Source organism: Ascidia mentula, chromosome 5, assembly GCF_947561715.1.
Source record: "Ascidia mentula chromosome 5, kaAscMent1.1, whole genome shotgun sequence".
Taxonomy (NCBI): Eukaryota; Metazoa; Chordata; class Ascidiacea; order Phlebobranchia; family Ascidiidae; genus Ascidia; species Ascidia mentula.
Window position 1 is genome coordinate 20,880,396 of NC_138570.1, and position 12,515 is coordinate 20,892,910.

Genomic DNA, 12,515 nt, shown 5'->3' on the forward strand with positions numbered 1-12,515 from the left:
ATTTTTAAAACCTTATTTTGATAACCCAAACCCCGATTTGCCATTATTTTGCCTAAACATATATGTCTTATTTGCACGTCTTATGCCCGGGACAGATCCCAGTATGGAAACTCGTTATCACACGATCATCTCAAATCCACCAACCTGTGATCCACTCAGCAAAACATTTCCATGAGAGTTGTAACACTTTCGTGACCATGTGACCAACATTCAGACAATATAGCAAGCAAAAAGTGTTTAAATCCCAAGCTACAACCGCTTCATTAGTAGCAGCAGTTGCGGTCAAGTTTACATCCACAGGACTCCAACCCATGTCAACTCGTGTTTAAGCCCTGAAATGCTAATTACGTGTTAGGACTAACATGCTGATGACCAGGAACTGTGATCATGTCAAATGTTAGGTTTAGTGAATTATGTCAACTATATGATTTCATTGGGTGATGACTAGCAACATGTTACAACACAAACTTGTTGATGTTTTTTGTTTAAACAAACATTTGCCTGAACACTCAGGTTATAGGGTGAGAAATTCTTACCACAAACAAATCAAAGTTTGGGTCAACTTGACATTGTAAATGCAAGTTAAATTATAACCACAATTACTTTAATCATTATCACAGCTTTGTTTTGACCCCAAACTTATTGTATATATTTTTTTTTATTTTTTTGTTTTTGACTTCATTTTAACACATACCGCAGGTTCAAGTATTTTCCCATGGATCATCATGAGATCACAAACAAAATAACAGAAATTTGTCGTGTCAGACTTACCAGAAGCAGTGTTTTTATAAACTATTTGAGCAGTCGGTTGGGATTTGAGAACTGCAACTAAATCATTAAACGAAGTTGGTCGGATCCATGAAGTTCCACCATTAAATAATTCAAGCCTGGTTGCTTTTTGTTGCACTAACTTTCGTTTGTTGCATTTTAAATGACAGAACTCTTTTTCAAGATCCTAAGAAACAAAAACTGTTAAAAATTTCTAGAGATACAATGTTGTTTAATTAAAGTATTTGTTGGTCACAGAAAAGAAATCAGAAAGTTTGTACACTTTATTGCATGTTGTACCTCAATGTCTGAACATTTTTCCAGCAGTTTTGGGTCAGCATCTGTTGCAAAAGATTTCATTGCATCAAGTATGGGACGATATCCTGTACAACGACAAATGTCTCCTTCAAAACTATCTTTGCTCGGTTGGAGTTGGATCTTCTGATAAAAGGCTAAAAAGACGAGAGGGTTACTTTATGGTTTTATTGGCAACTACATATAAACATGCATACAGCAATGATTTAATATAATAAGCACAGTTGTGTTTGAAAGGCCAGAAAAACATACTCTGAATAACCCACCACAAATTCTCTGTGTATTCTAATTTATAAGCGAACCTGTACATATTCATGACGAAGCCAGGAGTGCAATAACCACACTGTGAACCATCAAACTCAGCTACACGAGTTTGTATTGTATTGTAGCCATCTCTTCGTGACCCAAGTCCTTCCACAGTTGTTACTCTGCACCCGTCCACTGAAGCAAGCAGGCTGAGGCACTTAATACATTTGTCAATACATAAATTTTTTTTAATATGCATTTTTATGTCAAACACAGTAAAATTAGTTAATGAATAGAAAGCATCTGCATATCAGTTATGATTAAACAACAAACCAAAACATAGAGTTTAACTTTTAACATTCACCGAGTTTACAGCTTCTATCTTTCCAGGAGTTTTCTCCATGGCAACCATGCAACATCCACATCCACTCCCTCATAACACATAACTTTTGTTCCAGTGAGTCCTGGTTGTGATCGGAGCCATGAGTTCAGGCTCATCATGGGATCCACATCATCAACTGAACAAAGCAAACAGGTTTACAACAACTAATAATTTATACTTCTATCTTTAACAAATATGTCCACATTTTTTGTGTTAGCTATTGCCAACAACTAAAATTAACTAAATAAAAATGCATTAAAAAGCTAAAAAAAGAAATGCAGAAGATTTTTGCACATAAGCTTCAACAAACCTGTATACAGTTGTCCATTTGCATGGAATGATATTGAGGTACTTGTCACTGTACCAAGTATAACCACCTAAAGTGGATGAATAGAAAGTTTTGTCCCATGTATTCAAGAAATTCCTACAAAATTTTGTTGACAAAAAATGCACCATCAGTTTTGTATTAAAATTTATAACCTTTTACAACGGGGTTGAGAGATAAAATATAAAAAAAAAAAACCACAGCAATTAATTCATGGATGGATCCCGGATTGGAAAGTTTGTTTTTTTGCGCGGATTTTGTTTTTGGCGATCGTTAATTGTGCAGACAATCACAACGTTTTTTCGTATGTTAATGCATTACAGACAACCATGGAAACAAGCAGAAGTTACAGAGTTGTTCGTAATAATTACAGAGTCAAATAAAAATATAAGTAAAGTGATCGAAAAAGTGGTCAAATATGAAATACTGCCAAATGCAAAAACTGCCTGCAAGAATTTGTCAGAAACAACCAATCTGGGGGCTTACCTATCTAACAACTAATTCTAAAACAGACCACACAAAAACATGATGATAAATCTTGATATAAATTTAAAATTAACGTGAAAACAAACTTTCGCAGGTCTGGTAATACACAAAAGCTTTCACAGCATTAGAATTAAACTCCGCTGGTGAACTCTCTGCGACGCTTAGCTGAAAAGTCATCATTCATTTGTTGTTCTGAGTTTCCATTTTTTCCTAAAAACGTGACTTGGCACTGGACAGATAGGGGATTTCCCAATTTTTTAAAATAATGACGTCAGTGTATTTTTGATGATCAGAAAAGGTTGTGCTTCAGGGGCCGTTTTCTGACGCCATAAAAATTTAGGGATTTTTGTAAGGCCATAATTTCATCTGTTTTTTTTTTCAATATCAATACATTTTCCAAACAGAAATAAAAAAGAATTTTGTGTCCTAAGATTGCGGAACCTTCCCTTAACGCGAAACATAGACTGTACGTTTCAAGTTGCGCCTCAACTACTATGCAAAATGTAACGGTTACGATCCAATGAAACTAAACACACCCAGTCTCCTCGCAACCAGCATTCAGTTGTTTAAGGGTGTAGTATTTTGCTGATTCACTGAAGGTTTGTAAGGGTTAGTATTTGTTACTAGGATTGTTTTTGCTGAGTTCGCGAGCAATCGGTTAAGAAAACCTGAAACTCTGGCTCATTGTGAGTTGGGCAGGGGTCTACTTTCATATTGAACTGAGAAAACGTTATGCGGAAACGTTTTGTAGAAAATGTTGATTTTCCGTATTTGTGTTACGCTTCTTAAACCAAACGCTTTCCAAGGTCCTCAGGACGCTGCATTACCGACTCACCACAAGCCTGTTCCAGCACAACGGTTTTCCAAACAGATTAAATATTGTTCATAAAACTTTAAAATACAAGCAGGCGAATAACGATCTACAAAGCAGCCTGGCAGTCCTCCTTTAGAGTCTCGCGTTAGTCCCGTTTCTATCTTTTATATCACTCGTCATTGGCCCAATCGTGTCACGTGAGAGAGAGGGAGTTAGCGCTGCGATATAAAATCAACGTGCGGTGACTGGTGCGTTCGAGACAATTACGTGAATTAAAATATAAATTAACATAAAAACATTTAACTAAGTAGGTGGAAGGTTTAAGAATAAGAGGTGAAAAAACGTGGCGTAAATGAATACGTGATATAATAAAGCGTGAAAACTTGGAAAGAAAACGTCAAACGAGTGATCGCAGGTTCTTTTGCGCTACATTTGTGGAGTTAACTTTTAAGATAACCAGTTATCTGCAGACAGTTGTGCACACGGTTTCGACCTATTGGGTCTCATCAGTGTATTTGATGACTGACGACGGTCTGGTCGACCAACAAGCCACACAGAGTCTATTTGAGTTGTATGTGGAGGTTACATATAAACATCACATTTTATGATTATATTTGCGATCAATCAACTTACCAACGTTGGAATTCAAGGATGTAATTCAATGGTTCTCAAACTGTTCGTCGGGACGCCCTGGTGCATTCATTTCAATTTCCAAAAGCGTCGGGTAACTTGAAACCCAGCCTTTCACAATAGTCAGTGCGTCACACGTACTGTGAATATCTCCAAATGCGTCGCACTGCAATATGTTCATTTACTTATTTGTTTCCACACCGGGATTCGAACCCACGACATCCTGGGGACGAATCCCGATCGCTTTTATTGTTTGTATGACTCGGGTGCTTTAACCGAAGTTTTCATTCGATGTGCTCTCCAGCGACACCTATCTAATCAGCCACAGTCATTTCTCATGACGTAACAGCAGTCGGTTTCGCTTTGCAATCAATTGTTTTAATCGCGCAGCGTTAAAATGAGTTGAAAGCGAGAAGTTGGTAAATCATGTGTGACGTCAAGCAAGTAGCCATGGTGGAGACTCATAGTTTTATGTACGGTTGTGTATGCGTACAAATCTGTTGTATTTGAACAAGAATTTGTATGTTAAATCTTATATGTTACTCACAGCAGTAGTTGATTAAATTATTCCAGCAAGTACTTAGTTATTTATTACAACAATTAAAGTTAATTAGCTAATCAAAAACATTGATTTCCTTATCAAGTGTAGTCACCACGTATTGTATACTGTTGGAATGTGACTGCAGCGTATATACAGAAACTTATACGCAGCAAAATGATGTAACCCATAGTATATCCTGGCGTTGAAATGGTGATAACTTATCATATACCGTTATCATGTTAATACATACTGGCATTTTTAAGTAGTCATAACTTTTTTATTTCAACGTGCTGAGCCTGAACAATGTTTGGCGATCTTGATGATGACGTAGATCAAGTATGGAATGAGTGGATCGCAAAATACAGTAAGTTTATTCTTGGTTTCCATCAAATTGTTTGATAAATTTCATTCTTAATTTACACCCAATTAACATTTATAGTTATGTTGCAGTTATTTCGATGGTTTGCAGATAAACAATATTTAAACGAGGACGAACTTCGTGAAAGAAACATTATTTGGGAAAGAAGTTTAGCTGAAGTGAAAGAACACAATGAAGATTTCAAGACTGGAAAGTTCACATACAGGATTTCTCTAACACAGTTCAGCGATCGGGTAAAAAAACAACACATGTCCAAATCAACGCAGTAATGTTTCATACAATGGTGGCTGATACAGCTATACTGCAATACCTGGGTTGCGAAGCCTGTTAACCTAATGATTTCCAACTAAGTTTTGAGTAAACGTTTGTTTAAATACATTTCAACACAGAAAAACGATGAACTCCCATGGATGGACGATTGGAATGTGGCAGAATGTTACAGACAACCCTTGTTATTCGGAGCATCAAACCTGGGTGAAGAACCTCAAGAAACTGACCCAGATGTTGGCATTGAGGGACCCAACCCTGAAAGTATTGACTGGAGGGTCAAGGGTTGTGTAACACCCGTGCAAGACCAAGGAACTGAGTTGCCCGCTTGCTGGATATTCAGTGCAGTAAGTGTTCGTAACAAATGCCTATAACTGGTATAACTACCGTGATTTAAATATGCAGGTATGCCGTTGAATCTCATCACAAGATAAACAACGGAGAATTGGTCAAACTTTCTGAACAACAATTAGTTGATTGTGACGAAAAGGGTGGAGGAACAGAAGATCTGGAATGGGCGTTTAATTACATTCGAAGGATTGGACTCGTCTTTGAACATGAATATCCGTTTATTGGCGAGGTTCGGTTTGTTTAACGAAAATCCATTTTTAATATTAAACAATAATTGGATCTTTAGTGTGCTTTTTACCTCATATCATACTTCCCATAGACGTCCATTACTAAAGTACCTTGTAGATTGCCAGAGTTATAACGTAACCACCACTAAACTACTGGTTTCTGCAAATGAGAGTTTAATTGGATCCTCCGGGTACTAGCTAGTTTCGAGAAACCAAACATCAAAATCAGCAAACATTTCCGCTCGCGCAACGCTTTTTAGATAGAACAATAATAATTTAAATTTACGACAAGATCTTCAGCATTTATATTCGACAACTTAACATAATACATCATGATTTGGCGAAAATATGTGAACGACAATTAGTGCTGTTACATTGGACAGAGAACACGATGCAGAGATGGACCCTGCAGACGTATCGGAATCAAAGGATTCAAGAAAATAAAAGGATGTGAAAAAGAGCTTGAAAATGTGGTGGCGAAAGTTGGGCCGGTTGCTGTCAGTTTGATTGCTTCAAATAAATCCAAATTCCTCGCTCACACAAACTATGAAGGTAAATTTTGAAAACAACTTCTTACAACTTAACCGTAAATAAATTTGCCCTTTTATGAATAAAAATTAAATATTATGTGGCAGTATAATGAACTTTCAGATATATTTTATGATCCTGATTGGGAAAAAGGTTTCAATCCATCGAACGAAAACGCATTACGTCACACAGTGTTGGTCGTTGGGTATGGAAAAGATCAGAGCAAACCACGTGGTGAAGACAAGTACTGGATTATCAAGAACAGGTATACCATCATATTTTGTGTAAACGCCATGAAGACAACATGTTATAAAACCATCAATGTGGTACAAAACCAAACTTCCACAAAGGCTTAAGTCAGCGAAGTGTTTATCGTTTAGATCGTGCACAATTATACCTTGAATAAGATATATCCTTGTTGCTATAGTCTTTAAACTTCTTACAAATAATTTAAAATTACTCAAATTGACAATATTTGCTCAGTTGGGGAGTTGGTGAAAATGATTCTGGTTTCAAGAAAATTGCCAAAGACCGAGACAACAATTGTTTTGTTTCTGGACAAGCAATTTATCCTGTTGGCGTGCGTTGCTACTCACCAGAGGAAAGCCAGACCACAGTTAAATAATGTCAATGAATTAAGAAGACTAAAAACGTAGCGGACTCTTATATAAAATAGTTATTTTGACTAAAATAGTAAAATAGTTGTGTCCGATTAGTCCGACCACACTTTGTGAAATGCCTGTTACGTAACTACGTAACCTAGCAACCAAAATAACAAAAACCTTGGTTACACAAAAAAAGAAATAATAGATCTAGCTTCCCTTGGCATATTGTTTACACGTAATATTGTTGTCATGTAATTTTCTGGTGATTGTTTGTTGGTCGTCTCCATGGCGCCAGTTTTCCTGTGTAAAGTTTAACCCGGTTTTCCAGTAACTGAATGTCTTCTGTTAAATGCTTGCTGTGAACAATACTTTTTTCAGAACCCCTACACCGTCACGCCCCTCTCTAGTATATAAAGCGTGCTTTTATCAGTCTCAGCCTTTACTACTTAACCTAATAGTCTCCGCTTTATGTGTTAACTCTGTATGCTTACATACCGATAGTGTATTTGTTAATGCGTGTGTCTAATTCTTTGACTAACTTTGTATCAATGTAGTTTTAATGAAGTAATAAAGATGTATTTAGTGTAATTCTCTGTGTTACATCTTGTTTGCCAGTAATTGCCGATTTCTATGAATGCGCATTTTTCTTTGCACTAATGTGTGTTGCAATATCATACGGTCTGTGACGCAATAATAAGAGACCAAGTTTTAAGTGACAACGCAACGTGGTTTTGTCCTTTTTGTGTCCGACAACTGTGCAGCACAGTGCTACGTCATTTTCATTCTTGCAAAAGGTTTTTGTGTTGCGAGCGGACATTTTCTGGTGAGTCTATTTGTACATATGTGTGAAACTACTCAAGAATCAAGTAACCGAGATGTGTAAATTGTAATTTTGGCTAATTTAACTGCGATGACTTAGAAGTCACAGTATAGTGAACAGTATAGCTGCCCTTGTTAATGTGATTAAGTTTACGCACGGTGTTGACGCTGTCTTTGTACTCACAGTGTCTCTCTTGCATTTGTACACACGTGAAGCGTGTGGTATTCAATCTTCTGTCGCCCAAAGTTATCGGTAAGCATTGTGTGTGTTACGTCATAGTGGCGCATTGTAGTTTATGTTGCCTGTTTCGTTTAGGTGTGATACAGTAACTGCTTGGACCGCCTTTGTGGTCCAGAGTTTCCCGGTTCCCAAATAGTTGGTGAGCGTTATGCTGTAATTATCTACGTGAAGTGTATTTGCTTGACACATTGCCTTCTGTGTAGAAACCGTGTTCTAAGGGTCCACGTGTCCTATACGTGTCTTTCGTCTCCTCCCGACGTCTGTACCGTCTATACTTCGAATACATTCCATCTTGCGTACGAGTGCGTACTGCACATTCGATAACAAACATAACATCAACTGAGTGAGCGAGTTTGAGGCCCATTAAAACTGCGGGAATTCCGCCTCGTGTGACGTTCCGCGCCAAGAACCGGGGCGCGTTCAACGGACGTTACACTCTGCATCAGGTTTTCAATTAAAGTCATGCTAGGGAAGAACATAAGAACTCACGTGCGACTTTATGTCAAATGTACTGAACAAATAGGATTTCACAATTAAATGTTACTCAAGTTATATTAGATTTATGTATCGCAGAAATGGGAAACAAATTATAAAAAATAGTAACGATTGAAGCATGCAATTCATCATGACGTAATTAAATAATTGGGTAAACTCAGTTTGATCAAATGTACACAAAACAAATATCAACACAACAAAAGGTCATGTTTAATATTTACATCGCAGTAATAAATGCTTAACTGATCGGAACCGGGGGCACCCTGGGGTTGTGGATTATTGATTTAAGCGTGTGACAAGTCACAAGGTTTGTGTTAAAAAAACTTCAAATTTCAACATTCTGCCCCAGGCTTGCACAACCCCAGGGTGCACATTTTCGTGGCGCGAGTCAGACAAAATGACGTAAGAATCTGCATTTTGTCTCGCGCCTCGAAATTTTTTTGCTGCATTCGGGCAACTTTGAAACGTAAATTCCAATGCGAACCGTTTGTGGCCTTGTAATTATCATGCTTTTTGTCTTTAGTTAAAATTGAAGAAAGATAATTGTTCATGCCTCAGCGGTTTGGTCTTTCGACAATTTCTACGAAGGAATGTCAACCGTGAAGTTGTCATAAAATACCTTGGTTATTCAGCCACAATTTACACTTCCGTCAGGATTTTTATATTATTTGTGGTACAATCTATCCGCGGTGGAGTTAGCATGGACGTGAGCCACAAGCAAAACGTTGCGCGTCATCTTCTCCACTGTGGTGTATGCAGGTATCATAGACAATTTAAAACGTGAGTTACATCTCTGTGATGTTTGATCCCGTAATAAAAGTGAGAACATGCATACGATGAACAAATTCTCCTTAGTTTGTGATCAACGTTGTAATTATCTATATATAGCGTCCTGAAACCCGGTAGAAAAAAACATTGCTGGGCTTGCACGCACGTTCAATCTCCTTACCGTGTTTACTGCAAACTGCTAGTAATTAACATTACTTGCACGCACGTTCAATCTCCTCACCGTGTTTACTGCAAACTGCTAGTAATTAACATTACTTGCACGCACGTTCAATCTCCTTACCGTGTTTACTGCAAACTTGTGTTCGCAGTATTATAATGACGTTATGCAGTACCTGGTACAAGGCTAATCTCAGGTTGTTTGGTGGGAGACGAGATTAGAAGATGAAGTAAGCGCTTGGCGCTGCGTGTCGCGTAGTAGCGTTTGCCGCAAAAACTTGAAATTCACAATTGCAAACGCGTTCTTGAAAAAACCTATTGATAAAATTCGGGATTGTTGAACCCAGAATAATAGTTGAATGTGTCTGATATTCTGAATGTAAACGAAGAATAGGAAACATTGCAAACGAATGTCGTTTTGCGAACACTTTTCAACCACATGTCTGTAAAAAATGTGTAACTTTAATGATGACAAATTTATTGCAAAAATAACCTTGATATAAAGAGTTCTGTTTAATCTTACCCTCCTGGTATTAAATGCTTAACTCAAGGTATTGACCTGAATGTGGAGTTGTTCTCTCATTAAAAATTACCTGTTTGTGTTACTTTTGTTGGTTGTGCTGCAAGCGACGATTTAGAATAAAATTGCTCTTGCAAGTAAAACGTTTGCGCATCACCTCTGTTGCGATGTCTGCTCATGTCATGAAAAGTGTGAAACATTCAATATTCTGTGCATGGATGCGCGTTGAAATCACCTCATGTTTATTCACATATTCATGATGTCATGCAGTACCTGGTACAAGATTAGTGCTTGGCGGTGCGTGTCCCGACTGCTGAAAGTAGCAACAACATCACCTCATGTGGTTGGGAAGTTACCTGCTGCGTGTTTAGTGGTAATGCAGTTTTTCTATAAAGCCGGGGGTCTTGCAGCTGTTTGTCCGCATTCAGTTGCCTGGGACAGGAAGGTGTCGAGGGACAGGTAAAGAAAAGTGTTAAGAAATAATACGAGATCTAACTAACTTGGATGCAAATTACTTGGGTCGTATTACAAGAAATTGTCGATTAACATTGGTAGCTCACCTTGGCATCAGTTTCCTAACATTTAACATTTGTCTATGAAGTTAGTCGTAACTGCTTGAGGTAACAACGTTGCTTATCCTCGACAACACGAAGTGTGTACGTCTAAAGTACAACAGGTTATCTTACATTAGAGATAATACAAGCCAGAGAATATGTGAAAAATGAATGCAGGAACCAACCTGTGCAGGTCGCGGTGACCGGTGGATCTGTCTTTACAAATCAATATATTATATTCCTGTGACTCGGGGTAAAGCACGATCACCGCCTGTGTGTAATTTTTATTTTTTCTCATAAATAATAATTTCGCCTGTTGGCATCCTCAGTTTCTGTCTTATTCAAATTGAAATATTTCCACTCCTTTTGGAGTCTCAGGAATATAACAGAGATAATGCAAGTTCACAATTGTTAATGCGAATACAAAACAAAGACGTGAGCAGAAGAATGTGATAAAAATAATGTAGTGTTGATATTAGTCACAAGAGTAAGTTTTGTAGCTGTTTCAAAACATGTTTGTGTGTAGTTCGATGGAACGGTTAATGAAACACTTCTTTTCTAAAAAAGGTCATGCTTTACCATTGCATCGACATTTTCACACGATTGTTTATATCGTTGTCATAGCACCGAAAGCGTGGGTGTGGCGCACCTAGTGGCCATAATTGAAAGTTAATTATTACGAAGTTTTACAATTGGTTTACATTCTTTGTAACTTCATATGTGGAATTAATTGCAACAAGTTGATTTTTAAGATTCTCCCATCAGTCTTAGAAGTCAGTTCGCTCAACAGTATAGCTGCCCTTGTTAATGTGATTAAGTTTACGCACGGTGTTGACGCTGTCTTTGTACTCACAGTGTCTCTCTTGCATTTGTACACACGTGAAGCGTGTGGTATTCAATCTTCTGTCGCCCAAAGTTATCGGTAAGCATTGTGTGTGTTACGTCATAGAGGCGCATTGTAGTTTATGTTGCCTGTTTCGTTTAGGTGTGCGACAGTAACTGCTTGGACCGTCTTTGTGGTCCAGAGTTTCCCGGTTCCCAAATAGTTGGTGAGCGTTATGCTGTAATTATCTACGTGAAGTGTATTTGTTTGACACATTGCCTTCTGTGTAGAAACCGTGTTCTAAGGGTCCACGTGTCCTATACGTGTCTTTCGTCTCCTCCCGACGTCTGTACCGTCTATACTTCGAATACATTCCATCTTGCGTACGAGTGCGTACTGCACATTCGATAACAAACATAACATCAACTGAGTGAGCGAGTTTGAGGCCCATTAAAACTGCGGGAATTCCGCCTCGTGTGACGTTCCGCGCCAAGAACCGGGGCGCGTTCAACGGACGTTACACTCTGCATCAGGTTTTCAATTAAAGTCATGCTAGGGAAGAACATAAGAACTCACGTGCGACTTTATGTCAAATGTACTGAACAAATAGGATTTCACAATTAAATGTTACTCAAGTTATATTAGCACAACCCCAGGGTGCACATTTTCGTGGCGCGAGTCAGACAAAATGACGTAAGAATCTGCATTTTGTCTCGCGCCTCGAAATTTTTTTGCTGCATTCGGGCAACTTTGAAACGTAAATTCCAATGCGAACCGTTTGTGGCCTTGTAATTATCATGCTTTTTGTCTTTGGTTAAAATTGAAGAAAGATAATTGTTCATGCCTCAGCGGTTTGGTCTTTCGACAATTTCTACGAAGGAATATCAACCGTGAAGTTGTCATAAAATACCTTTGGTTATTCAGCCACAATTTACACTTCCGTCAGGATTTTTATATTATTTGTGGTACAATCTATCCGCGGTGGAGTTAGCTTGGACGTGAGCCACAAGCAAAACGTTGCGCGTCATCTTCTCCACTGTGGTGAATGCAGATATCATAGAAAATTTAATACAAGAGTTACAACTCTGTGATGTTTGATCCCGAAATAAAAGTGAGAACATGCATACGATGAACAAATTCTCCTTAGTTTGTGATCAACGTTGTAATTATCTATATATAGCGTCCTGAAACCCGGTAGAAATAAACATTGCTGGGCTTGCACGCACGTTCAATCTCCTTACCGTGTTTACTGCA

At 38.1% G+C, this 12,515-nt stretch overlaps 1 protein-coding gene and 1 long non-coding RNA gene across 2 annotated transcripts; one reads left to right on the forward strand and one right to left on the reverse strand.

Annotated features, from left to right (window-relative positions):
• Positions 1 to 213: 213 nt before the first annotated feature.
• On the reverse strand, positions 214 to 1,175 carry LOC145903868 (uncharacterized). Its single transcript, XR_014402699.1, has 3 exons — positions 1,069 to 1,175; positions 772 to 955; positions 214 to 332 (listed from the first exon to the last, which is right to left on the reverse strand). It is a non-coding gene; the product is annotated as an uncharacterized LOC145903868 (long non-coding RNA).
• A 3,635-nt stretch (positions 1,176 to 4,810) lies between these two features.
• LOC145903199 (cathepsin 8-like) lies at positions 4,811 to 6,615 on the forward strand. Its single transcript, XM_082991266.1, has 6 exons — positions 4,811 to 4,871; positions 4,977 to 5,119; positions 5,276 to 5,472; positions 5,559 to 5,733; positions 6,115 to 6,283; positions 6,383 to 6,615. The coding sequence occupies exons 1-6, from the start codon at positions 4,811 to 4,813 to the stop codon at positions 6,613 to 6,615; spliced, it is 978 nt and encodes a 325-aa protein (XP_082847392.1).
• Positions 6,616 to 12,515: the final 5,900 nt, after the last annotated feature.